This window comes from Rhinopithecus bieti, unplaced genomic scaffold (genome assembly GCF_001698545.2).
Source record: "Rhinopithecus bieti isolate Rb0 unplaced genomic scaffold, ASM169854v2 scaffold_39317, whole genome shotgun sequence".
Classification (NCBI taxonomy): domain Eukaryota; kingdom Metazoa; phylum Chordata; class Mammalia; order Primates; family Cercopithecidae; genus Rhinopithecus; species Rhinopithecus bieti.
The window spans coordinates 189,101-202,421 of record NW_016816467.1 but is presented as its reverse complement, the minus strand read 5'-3'; the positions used below and the strand labels follow the sequence as shown (position 1 = coordinate 202,421).

The 13,321-nt window shown below is 34.6% G+C and overlaps 1 protein-coding gene across 1 annotated transcript in view; it reads right to left on the bottom strand.

Moving 5' to 3' along the window:
• The window catches only part of USP38 (ubiquitin specific peptidase 38), a 38,095-nt gene that overhangs the window by 2,314 nt on the left and 22,460 nt on the right, over positions 1–13,321 (bottom strand). The window contains exons 7-9 of the mRNA XM_017854909.1: positions 10,057–10,150; positions 7,294–7,400; positions 4,774–6,136 (exon numbers count right to left, since the gene is read on the bottom strand). Of these exons, the coding sequence (XP_017710398.1) occupies positions 4,774–6,136; positions 7,294–7,400; positions 10,057–10,150 (1,564 nt within the window). The remainder of the gene's footprint in view (positions 1–4,773; positions 6,137–7,293; positions 7,401–10,056; positions 10,151–13,321) is intronic.

Sequence of the window (13,321 nt, the reverse complement as noted above, 5' to 3'; positions counted from 1 at the left end):
AAAAAAAAAAAAAAAAAAAAAAAAAAAAAAAAAAAACTGGCAAATTCATTTGGCAAGGTGTACAACTGGATTCTAAAACTGGCACCCACAGACTCTTTGGAAAAATATGCAAAATATTCTGGCATGTGCCTAATTTTCTGGGAGAGGATCTACAGATTTCAAATGGGGTTGGTAAAAATAAGGTCTAAAAGTTACTGGTCACAGCATACCTGAACTTGTTAGCATAATCATCCTGAAGGGCTTTCAAAATACAGTTAACATTAATAACAAAAACACTATTATTTCGATTTTTCAACTTAAGGCCTAGCGATTTTGTTCCATCTGGCAAGGTAATACTATTTTATAATTTCTAGCTAAAATGATTTAGTTTATTATTATTCCCTCTTCACAAAATGCTCAATTTTTCATTACGAAGAAAAGACCTAGGCATACCCTGACACCTATCTGTCACATTATGGATACTTTATTTTTCAGTAGCATACAGCATCTTCTGTTCAAGTCCCAGTACGCAAAATGATCAAGAATCACCTATTTTTATGGCTGAAAGGGACCTTTGATAAATCCTTGTAACAAAATGGCTTAACTAACCAGTCTCTGATAAGGCTTTTAGAACTTAATTTGCAGGATATTTCTTAAAAACATTTTTGTGATCTACAGTGTCATTTACAACAATTGCTGGCTCTTTGGTATAATGTCTACCTACAAAGTATTTTTAAGGTGATATATATATTAATTTATCCTTGATCTATAAAATTAAAGTAGGAATTACAAATGTTTTACAGATTGAAATTAAGTGCCATAAGTAACATCAGAAACAGACACAACCCCCCCCGCCCCAAGCCACAAATCCTCATTGTTCTAGCTCTATAACCTATTGAACTATCCAAACAAGCAATGAAACTATGACTCTGTATCTGGGAAACAACACACGGTTTCAGATACATAGATGATGTTCCCTAATGAATTAAAACTGAACAGACATATAAGGTAGAGTTCAAGAAGTTCTCCTTGAACTTCTGCCACTAAAAGATATGGCAAATTTTGCATAGACGTTTTTGTACAGTGATTCCCTTAAAGAAACTATGTCGAATGACATAAAATATAAAATTAGTAACTCCATTGCATGTGTACCCATGAAACCTATATTGTATTTCAAGATATACAGCATCCCAAAAAAGTAATATTCTTTTTCTGCTTTATTATTTATAGAAATATATGGCTGACAAAAAAAAATGTGCAGTATTCTGTTTTCTGATGATAAGCTTAGACAATGGATAAAATAGGAAAACTGTCTTTCATTTTACTTAATATAGGTAAGAACATTGTGTACAATGTCAAAATTATGATTATCATAGAATGTGCAATTTATATCACAAATTTATATCAGTACTAAAGTTAATTCTAATTTCAGTAGTAGACTATAGATCTAGTCACAGGAAAGTTATTGCTCCTTGAGACAAATAATTTTTAGTATATTTATATTTCTCATTCAAGTGAAACTGTTGACATTAATCCTTTTTTTAAAACTGCACGTACATATTGAATATACTCTTCTGAATGTATGAAAAAGAAAATAATTCAGAAGTTAAGAAGAACTACTACCTCCTCCAAAGAAACAAAGGAAATAAACCAAGCAAGAAAAGATAGGAAGCGGTCTGTGGCTGATGCGGGACAGATGGGTGGGTAATCTGGACCATGCAAGGATGATGTGTTACACAATCTCTCACTGTATCCTAACCAAAGGGTTAGTTTTTATATTCCAGACACTAAAACAATGGAGATACTCCTAATGGAAGCTGGACTGAAGGGAAAGAAATATATGAAGATAAAAGTCCTTTCAAAAATTTACTTTGAAATCCACAATTTGCATTGTTTTCCCAAATGTCAGGCTATGCTACACAGAGTAGAAAATGGTTTGTCATACAAGATTTTTTGCCTGGGTTTTTCAAAACCACGGATCTTGCCAATACTCAAAAGAGCAACATTTTCTAACACTTGTAAATCTGGTTGTGGCTAGATTTAAAATTGAAAAATGAAATCCTAAAATGTAAAAATGAAATCCTAAAAAAAGCTTCTTAAAATTATCACAAGGTGAGTTTCTAATGTGATTATGAAGTATTAAAATGAAAGCAGCTACCCTGATATGTACTAAAATGTTAAATTCATTAGCAATATTGTTCAAGAGCAGAGGAACTCAAAATGTTCACTTCACATCCTTACTTTTACAATTTAAGTTTTTATAACTGTTTTATAAATAGGTATAATGCTATTTCTTAAATCTATAGTCCAGACATAGTAATCTATTATAAAGCATAACATATAAGAATTATATCTGAAAAATGGATATAAAAACAAAATGATAGAATGAAAACATACATGTACATGCTCCAGGTGTTTAAAACTAAGAATTGATAGCTGGAAACTGCTGTATACATAATCTCAACACTATAGTTTTCTATTGCCTGGTAATTATGAGCACGTGTGCATTCACATAACAGAATAAACAACGTAGTCTCTCAACATGTACTTAAAATACCAGGATGATCTGATTAAATGGTATGAAAAACTTCATAATTTGAGCCTTTATCAATCACTGTATTTAAAAGTAAATAGGCTGGGCACAGTGGCTCATGCCTGTAATCCTAGCACTTTGGGAGGCCAAGGTAGGCAGATCACTTGAGGCCAGGAGTTTGAGACCAGCCTGCCAACATGACGAAACTTGTCTCTACTAAAAATACAAAAAATTTTACCAGGCATGGTGGCGTATGCCTGTAATCCCAGCTACTTGGGTATCTGAGACCTGAGATTTGCTTGAACCCAGGAGTGGAGGTTGCAGTGAGCCGAGATCAAGCCACTGCACTCCAGCCTGGGTGACAGAGTGAGACTCTGTGTCAATCAATCAATAAATACATGTAAATAATCACAATCTAAATATAAGTTCCTAATTGAGTTGATTATTGGGCCACATGCAGTGGCCCAGCACTTTGGGAGGTCGAGGAGGGAGGCCTGCTGGAGCCCACGAGTTTGAGACTAGCCTGGGTAAAATAGCAAGACAATCTTTAAAAAAACTTTTTTTTAAAATTAGCCAGGCATGGTGACACATGCCTATAGTCCTTAGCTACTCAGGAAGCTGAGGCAGGAGGATCACTTGAGCCCAGGAGTTCAAGGCTTCAGTAAACCATGATCACGGCACTGAACTTCAGCCTGGGTGACAGAATGAGACAATCTCCAAAAAAAAAAAAAAAAAAAAAAATTGAATACTTATTATTGTATTTTTGCTTTAAAAGGGTACTCTGATAGTGAAACTGATTTACTACCTAGTCTTAATAAGGAAAATACCTTAATGTAAAATTTGGCGGTATCTTTTCTTGCATTAAACAACTTGTCAACATGAAACTTAAGACGGAATTTAGAACAACTGCATAAAACTGAAAAACTGAATTAACAAAATACAGAGTGCTTTTTCTTTATATTAAAGTAATATACGAGTCTTAAAATAATAAGAACAGTTCCTTACGCTCAAATATTGTATAATCAGAAAGTAATGGGGTATATGGCAAGATAAACTGGAAAATCACTTGGAGCTAAGCTACAAACAAGTAGTTGCTATGGCTGGCTATACAAGCATTTGGGATTCTAATCACAGAAATGAGAGTAGTTTTTTATCTTTCAAAACCCATATTTCTCCTTTGACTAATGTTTATATGATATCTAGTAAGAAGGACACAGTTGAATACAATCTATTTCTAGTATGTTGATCATAAGCCATCTGACTAGATGTTAGTCTTCAGTAATCAGTTCAAACAAATATTCTGATTTTCTATTTTTTTCTGTAAACTTCATTGTTTTTGTCACTCAAGAACATTGCTATATTTCTTTAAAAATGTATGAGTATTTTATAATGCAGTAAATTTGAAGGCTTTTGAGAAATTTTCCCTCTAAAAATCACTACTATAGTGGTTCATTTCTTATTCTATCTGTATCTTTCAGGAGTGACTTTCAAACACAAAATTTTTTAAATGTACTCATTCAAACTCAAAATCACTTAGACCACCCAATTAATATACCTAGAATTTCACCTGTAATTTACTGCTAGCCCTGTATGTTGAGAACTGGCAAGTTTCAAAAACAACAACAAAATACTTTCAGCAAGAATTTTAACTTTTTATTAGCCTTTAAGTAATAAAATCACTAACTCCTTGAAAAAAGTATATTTATGAATAAATTTATCTCATATAAAACCATTCCTTGGCTTTGATTTACAATTGTTCTATTATCTCCTTGGTTTTATTGCCCACATCCTCAAAGAATATGAATATCTTTTCTTTACATAGTCTACCTTTTAGTGTTTTTTTATCTTATCCACCTAAATATCAAGAAATAGCCCTTAAAATATTTACACAAAGGTCTTGCGGGCATAAACACCACATTTAGCAGTTGTTTCCTCTGGTGGGTGAGACTAAGGGGAAGAGGGAGGATATGTCGACTTTTGTAAACTTTCTGTATTTTGTATGGCATGATTTCATAATGAGCCATCTTTTGTAATGAACAAATAAAATCTTCTGCATTACATCTGATTGCCACTTTTCATTTAAATTGTCACAATATTAGAAAGGCAATTTAGTTATACAGGTAGAGAATACTTCATGTAAATCCAGACCTACATTTCAGAGTTTCATAAAAACTTGTAAGTTAGATTTCAAAATGAGGGTACTCATTTAACTATCTGTCAATTGTTTAATATTTTCAACAAATAAAGTATTTCCAACTTACCTGTAAATACAGTTTATTGTCTTTTGTTATAGCATCCATAAGTTCTTTCTGCAGAGGTGGGTCTCCATTTATCCAGAGTCCACTGGTTGGGTTATTACCACTTAAACCATTAGTACTATGCTGTTTTTTATACAAAAGCACATAAGCTGTGTCCTTTGGAAACCTACTTGTAATTTTCTGGACTGACTGAAATGAAGTAAATGTCACTCTACTGTCATTAAATAAAAACCATTCTTTTGACATTTCCTTATTTTCCAAATCCTGTTCAAGAACTGCACTGGGACACTCTCCCCCTAGTAAATGACTCTGGGAGGATGCTAATGCCAGAGCCTCAGACTGGTGGTATATCTGATATGAAGACTCTGTACCTGTGATATTTCTGGCATAAGAATAGTAATGCCCACTTTCAGAGGATATACCAGAGTGAACCACAACAGAACTTAATAGATAGGGCACCAATTTTGTGCAGGAAGCTTCATCAGTCCCTGAAGGCTTTAATTTTTTAGCAAGGTTCTCACTAAGATCAGTGAAGTCAACATCTACAGACCAACTTTCTGACAATGAAGAGTAAGAAGTAGTTCTTTTAACTGGCAACTCCAAAACCAGTGGCAGTGATACATTGTCTAAAATTTTCCTTCTCACATGATACTTCTGATCATATGAAAATCTCAGGAGAGTAAGAATAAGGTATTCAGGTTCCTCTGTGATTTGCATAGTTTTCTCAGCATTCTGCAGAGAGGCACAGTTTTCACAATAATATTGGTTATCACCAGTAAGAATCTCTGGAGCCAAAAAATAATTTAGTAAGTCAGTTACTGAAGGTGTGGTTTCACCTCCTGGTTTCTGAGGTACATCTTTATTAACAAGAATCCTGTTAGATTCGTTAGGGACAGAAGTGTTTTCAGAACAGTAAAATTCATTAGGAGGACTGCCTATGGTTCTTTCATTCACAACTGAGTCACAGATAAAGGCAGCTGTTGTTGGATTATAAACTACTGGTTCTTCTGAAGGACCGGGTACAGCGGCTTGCATTAGACCACCATCTTGTGTACTGGGTGATGATGCTGGATCTTGGAAAGACATGTTTTCCAAAGAAGAGGAAGGACAAAAGGCAAGCGAAAGATCTGTAAAGGCTTCCACTTTTTGTGAGGTACTCCTGCAGTTCAAACAACATATGTGAGTTCGTAATTTTCCTCCAAACATTTTTTCTATTAAAGTCTTCTCACTGTCAGTTGTACGAGGGGTCTCTGTTAGTACTGCTGCTTTACTAGCTACTTCCTGTAAAGAAGTTTCATTGCATTCCAGAATTTCAGAAGGCTTGTGTGAGGACTGAACTTTCAAGATCTTTTCTTCTTCATGGAGCCTGCAGGAGAGGATATCATTATATAGCTACTTAAATTAACTTCAAATGTCATTTCTATTTAAAAATATTAGTGGCTTCTATAAACTATTTTAATCAAATTTAATGTTTAATGTAAACAAATCAGGTTTTCCTGTTTTAATTAGAAGAAAATTGAATAGCTTGAGAATGCAGAAAAAAAGCTGGGTGGCTATTACTACTCTAGATTCTCATTACACTTTCTTCATACTGCTACTTAATAGCACGTATTACATTGCAGTTAATTATAAACGTCCCTTAACTGTCTTATATATCTCTGTCTTCCTGACATCTCATAGAAAGTCAGGCACAAATAAACTACTGAATAGATTCTTAGCTGAATGGAAGGAAGGCTGCACATACCAAGCCCAACTGACTTTACTAGTCATTCCACAGAGCAGAACAAAGACAGGGAGATACAGATGATAACAGGTTTTATTAATTAAGTGGTCAGGCGACAATAAAATATACCAAACCCATACAATTATGAACTGGTCTAAAGGAGTGGCTCTTAAATTTTTTGGTGCCAGGACCCCTTTAACCTCTTAAAAATAATTAAAAAACAAAGAGATTTCCTTTATATGGGTTATATCTATTGATATTTACTGTCAGAACTGAGAAAATAAAATATTAACATTTAACAAACAATAATAAACCCATTATTTAATATTAGTAACATTTTAAAAATGAAAAAGTTGTATTTTCTAAAACCAAAAAAAAAAAAAGTAAGAATGGCAGTGTTTTACATTTTGCAAATATTTTAAGTATCTGGCTTAATAGAAGACAGCTGGAGTCTCATATCTTCTCTGCATTCTATTGTTATATGTTTTTTGGATGAAATATAGAAAGAAAATCTGGCCTCACACAGTTATGCTGCTGGGAAAGAGAAGACTTCACAGACTCCTGAAAGTGTTTTGGGAACCTGCAGGGGTCCTCGTATCACACTTTGAGAACAGCTGGTCTCAAGGAAGAAAATTCAAAAAAGGTAAACAAAAACAATATATAAAAAACATACAAGAAATGCAATAGTATTTTAAAGAGTAACATTTCAAATATGTTTTTAAAGGTAAAAGCGATATTAAGTAGAATTAAACTGTTATGAAAGACAACACTCAAATCACAATTTTAAGAATACATTTTACCTGTCAAGGAGAAATCTGAGGTATTCAGAACAGTCTTGCTGTGATCTGGGAGTAAACCATGGAGGTCTGGAAGCCTCAAAGAATATCCGAGGTGCATATGCTTCCCTCTTTTAATAGCAATTGAGAAAATATAAGGAAGTGATTCTTATAGCATGAACCAAGTAACTGAAATCTTAATATATAGTGTTTAACAAAGATTATTTACAGTTAACATCGCATCAGCCAAAAGGGCCAGACATGGCAACTCAGGGACAGATAAAATTGTTTGGAAATAAAGTTAGGTAATCTTTCGTCATAACTGCTCACTCTGCAGAGCAGAATTGAGAGCTAGAGAAACATGTGACTTGTCCAGGGTCATACAGCTAAATGAGTGGCACAGGGCATTAAGATAGAACCCAGGTCTAACTCTCGATATAAAGCTCCTGGTATCATCCCTCTGTGACAGTCACATGTTTGAGTCCACAATTTTTTGATAAAAATCAAATCTAAAAAAGATTAATGTATATTTTGTTAGTGTATATTCTGAACAAAGTAATAAAGGAAATACTCTAGAGTCATGCATACCTACTTTAGGCAAAAATTTCCTTGAGTAGATACATGTCATAAATGTGCATTTATTGTGAGTACACTGGTCAGAAACCCTTGCTAATTTTTTTTTTTAAGTATAGAAGCTGTTTAGTGATTAAATTGTCGACTCTGGAGCGATCCAGGTTCAAATCCTAGATTTTGCCATGACAAAAGAGAACTCAAAAGGCATCTCAAAGATGTGATTATAAGTTGAAACTTTGGAATTCTCTTGACGTTGATTATTTGTGGCATAACTTCATAACAATGAAGTTCTCAGTTAAGAAAAATTTTACCCAAATTAAGGGTTTACAGCATTCTGAAGGAAGGAAGTTTAGCCTACATTAAACATGGGCTTCAGAGCTGTTTGGTTCATATCTCAATCCTGCTGCTTGTTTGCATGACCCTGAACAGGTAATGTAAGCCTGTTTTTTTCATCTGTAAAATGGGGATATACCTTATTACATGATAGACTGTTTTTGATGATTAAGACATAAAAGATTTAGACCAGGGGTTAAAAAAATGTAAATGTTCAATAAGTTTGTTTTATTAATTATAAGAAAAAAGGACTTTTCAATTATATGAGAAAATCTATCTGCCTAAAATAATCTGTCAGGCTGCTACCAGAGAGAGTCTCAACTGTGACAGAAATTTAATCAGGCTCTTTTTAATTTCTATTTTTCTTTTCTTGGGAGGAGCAGGGAAACCTCCCCTAAGATTTTAAGTTAATACAGTATATATCTGCCTACATATACATATAAACATATATATTTTATATATAATAAATACAGACTAGTGATAAAGAAAGCACAAAAATCAATTTATGAGGAAACAACAGGGAGTGAGGAAGGAGATAGTTTTCATTTCATTTCCCTTGGTCTTGATATGGTAAATTTAATTTGTGAACATACTTTCCCCAGATAAACAATAATAAAATTATCTTAGTATATAACTACTCATAGGCCATTACTATCATCTCATATTAATCCTGTCTAGATTCTTTCCATTTAAGAAGTTGTATTTGTGATATTTCTCAGCTTATAGAAAGAAAACAAAAGCATTCCCATCAACTGAATCCCATCAATTCTCGACCTATTGTTTCTTCTGGCCCTAACTACTACTCCTTTAGACCTCTGTGAGATAAAGGCAATGAAAGTAAAACCAGAAAAATAACATATTATAAATAATGATATATATGTAATTCATGTGTATAGGCTCAAAATCCAAACTAAAAGTTCTTTGAACATAAAGACTCCTTTTTTTTTTTTTTTTTTTTTTTTTTTTTTTGAGACAGGGGCTCGGTCTGTCGGCTAGGCTGGAGTGCAGTGGCATGATTTCCGCTCACTGCAAGCTCTGCCTCATGGGCTCAAGCAATTCTCCTATCTCAGCCTCCTGAGTAGCTGGGATTACAGGCGTGTGCCACCATGCCCAGCTAAGTTTTGTATTTTTAGTAGAGATGGGGTTTCACCATGTTGGCCAGTCTGGTCTCAAACTCCTGACCTCAGGTAATCTGCCCGCCTCAGCCTCCAAGTGTTGGAATTACAGGTGTGAGCCACGGCGCCTGACCAAGACTCTTCCTTTAATGCTTACCATTGACTGCATATAGTGTCTCTTAATAAATGTGAATATTTACTATATATGACCACCTTGGTGCCATTAACATAAATTAATGACCCCGGATTAATGTGTGGACATAAAAGATCACCACAAAATTTTAAGCTCTAGAACTTAACAGATAAACAGAACTGCAGAGATCTTTAGTTATAATGAATGGGTATACATAAGAAAAGAGAAAAAAGCCCAGGCAACACAATATTATTTTAGTTGCTCATTATTGTACAAATCTATTAATTTAATATCAGGAAACAAAGATGCATTCAAAAATAATTCTTCATGAAGGAGCTTATTTATTGGATAGGAAATCATATTTTCTTTGTAAAAATTTCTAGATCAATGGGTCAGCATAATATTCAGCTACAATAATGGGAAGCAAGAGAAAAATAAAACTTAGGGCATATCCTGAAAATAGAAAATATCTAGATATTTTAGGCAGTATCTCTTTAGCATTTCTAAGTGTATTTGTTGTACGGATGAGATATCTATTATATTATTTCATCAGTTAAAAAGGTTAGGTATAATGTAAAGTTTAATGAATATTACCACACAGTTAACATAAACATACTATACACATATACTCACCTGCGTATGAGCCAGAAAGGCAAAAAGATGCTGTAATTTTTTCATTAATGAATTGCACCCATTTAGATTTAAAGATAATACTTGTCTCCTGAAACTGAAAGAGAATATAATGATTTATGTATATGTGTGTACACACACACATGCATTTTTAAAAAGGTTTTTTATTTTTTTTGAGACAGAGTCTCCTTTTGTTGTCTAGGCTGGAGGGCAGTGGCGCAATCTCAGTTCACCGCAACCTCCATCTCCCAGGTTCAAGCGATTCTTGTGCCTCAGCCTCCTGAGTAGCTGGGACCACAGGCGCGTGCCAATGTGCCCAGCTAATTTTTGTACTTTTTGTAGAGACAGGGTTTCACTATGTTGGCCAGGCTGGTCTCGAACTCCTGGCCTCAAATGATCTGCCCCCTCGGCCTCCCAAAGTGCTGGAATTACAGGCATAAGCCAGTGTGTCTGGCCATTTAAAAGCATTTCTTAAAAGCTAAAAGCAAGTTAGTTCAAGAATTTATTGTCCTTAAAGTAAAACTTATTTACCTATGGCCCTTTTCCTGAGGAAGTTACTTATCTAACAGTAAAGAAGGAAGGGAAGAATGACAATAAATTAACACTTACTGTAAAGTGTGCTAATGGACTATGTGCTATCACGTTATTTCTATTTTCTGGATTAGCAAATAGAAATAGGTTAAGCCAGTAATTTATAACATAAGTAAACAACTTAAATTCTTTCAAATCTTCATGAAATAAAAAAATATGCTGTCATTAAAACACATTATAAAGTCATTCAGAGTACAGCAAGGGAAAAGGATAAACTACTTAAAAAAAAAAAGTAAAGGGACAACTGGGTATCCATCTGGTAAAAAATGAAGTTACATAAGATTATACACCATCACAGATACCACAGAACTAATGAGCTAGATATAAAATACAAAACTACTGAAGTACTTAAAATAAAGAAGGAAGAAATTTAGAGGGTAAAGGCCTTCAAAAGTCCAGATGCTATAAATGAAAAGTAGAAGACTGGGACACATAAAATAAAAAAAATTATAAATAAAACACCCCACAAATTTGAACTGTGACTGGAAAAAAGCATGTAGCAAAGCATGATCATCCAGAGTATATATAAATCAACACGAAAACAAAAGAGACCCAACAAAAAGATGTACAAAACAAAGAACAGGTTATTTGGAAGAGAAACACAAATGAATGAAGAAAAATAAGAGAGGGAAAAAACTCTATAATTAGCAGCGATATGCAAATTAAAAGAGGCATTTTTCTTCATATTGGCAAAAAATTAAAAAGGCTGATTTGCTGCTAAAGATACAGGGTCTAGGTACAATCTTATATTAGTATCATAGTTCAAAATGCTATAGCTTTTCTGGAGAGCAATTTGAAAGATATTCAAAGGATATTCAAAGATATGGCGGATATTCAAAGAAAAATCCTCTATATCTGTATAAGGACAGAGAGATGTTAATTATAAGCAAAACAACCTACTATTCATCAATAGGAGCATTATTAAAGGATTATTTATTAAATACTCGTTTAATTTAATGAGTATTTAATAAATAAATGATGGCATACACATTTACTGGGAATGACACGGATCTGTATTGCCCCAACATGGGAGTATTTCAAATACAAATTATTGAATGATAAAAGCAAGTGGCTGGAAAATAATACATAAATAGGATTCTCTGCAAATTTTCTTTAAAAAAATGCATTTGCTTTCATATTAAATACAAACATGCAACTGTACCAAAAAAGGTCTGGAACAATGTAAACTGTTAACAAAATTACCTTTGGAAACGGGAATGTCTGCTTTTTATTCTACATAAAATTTAACTATTTTTAAACTATGAATTCATATATTACTTAAGAAATAAAATGTGCTGTCTTCCTATTCAGAGATAATATTATTGGCCACTGTTCAGTAAGAGATAACCTTTTATTTGCTCTTGCTGTTGCAACTGCTTTGGTTTTCTGTGTCATCTGTAAAAGGAGATGTCTGGACTAGATTACCTCTGATGGTAAGACGGGGATTCTTTAATGCTAAACGAAACCAAAGACACCTGAGTGCTGGTATTATCATCTGGGGCCCAACAATAAAATAAAGCGAATTCTACATTTCTTTCTTTCTTTTTTTGTGAGATGGAGTCTCGCTCTGTCACCCAGGCTGGAGGGCAGTGGCGCAATCTTGGCTCACTGCAACCTCTGCCTCCCGAGTTCAAGTGATTCTCCTGCCTCAGCCTCCTGAGTAGTTGGGATTATAGGCATGCGCCACCATGCCCGGCTAATTTTTGTATTTTTAGTAGAGACGGGGTTTCACCATGTTAGTCAGGCTAGTCTCGAACTCCTGATCTCATGATCCACCTGCCTCACTCTCCCAAAGTGCTGGGATTACAGGTGCAAGCCACCGCGCCTGGCCATATTTGACATTTGATAGTTTAAGATTCCTCTGGGCAGGTGTAACAACTTGGAAAAGCTTAGAACTCAATTTGTAAACCTCTTTGGGCAAGTTCTATGAATACTTTATTGGTATTCAGGAGAAAAGTTCAGTCATGTTTTTGTCTTCAGGAAGAGTTTATCATTATTTTGTACCTTTGCAGATAGCATTCACATAACTAACAACTTCTGATTTCCTATTTGCTTAGGTGCAAAAGAAAACGGATTTGAAAGAAAATTCTTAAGAGGGGAAAGAAACATGTCTGTTTATACATGTGTTCAGCAATTATTGCCCTGGGGTAGAGCAGAACTTACACTTCTTAAACAGCAACAAAGTTGTTGATCTGACAACAAAATACCAACGGGCAGATAAAATTATATATGACTTCCCTCAAAACACATACAGGTTAAAAAAATTTTAGTCTCACAGGATAATAACAGTGAAGTACTCTAGCACACTTAAACTCTGGAATAGGTGCAATCAATCCTTCTTTTACACTGTTAAAAATCATCAGAGTAGCTGGGCGCAGTGGCTCATGCCTGTAATCCCAGTACTTTAGGAGGCCGTGGCAGGTGGATCACGAGGTCAGGAGATCCAGACCATCTTGGCTAACATGGTGAAACCCCGTCTCTACTAAAAATACAAAAAACTAGCTGGGCATGGTGGCGGGCACGTGTAGTTCCAGCTACTCGGGAGGCTGAGGCAGGAGAATGGCGTCAACCCAGAAGGCGGAGGTTGCAGTGAGCTGAAATCGCGCCACTGCACTCCAGCCCAGGTGACAGTGTGAGACTCCATCTCAAAAAAAGAAAAAAAAAAAAAAAAATCGCC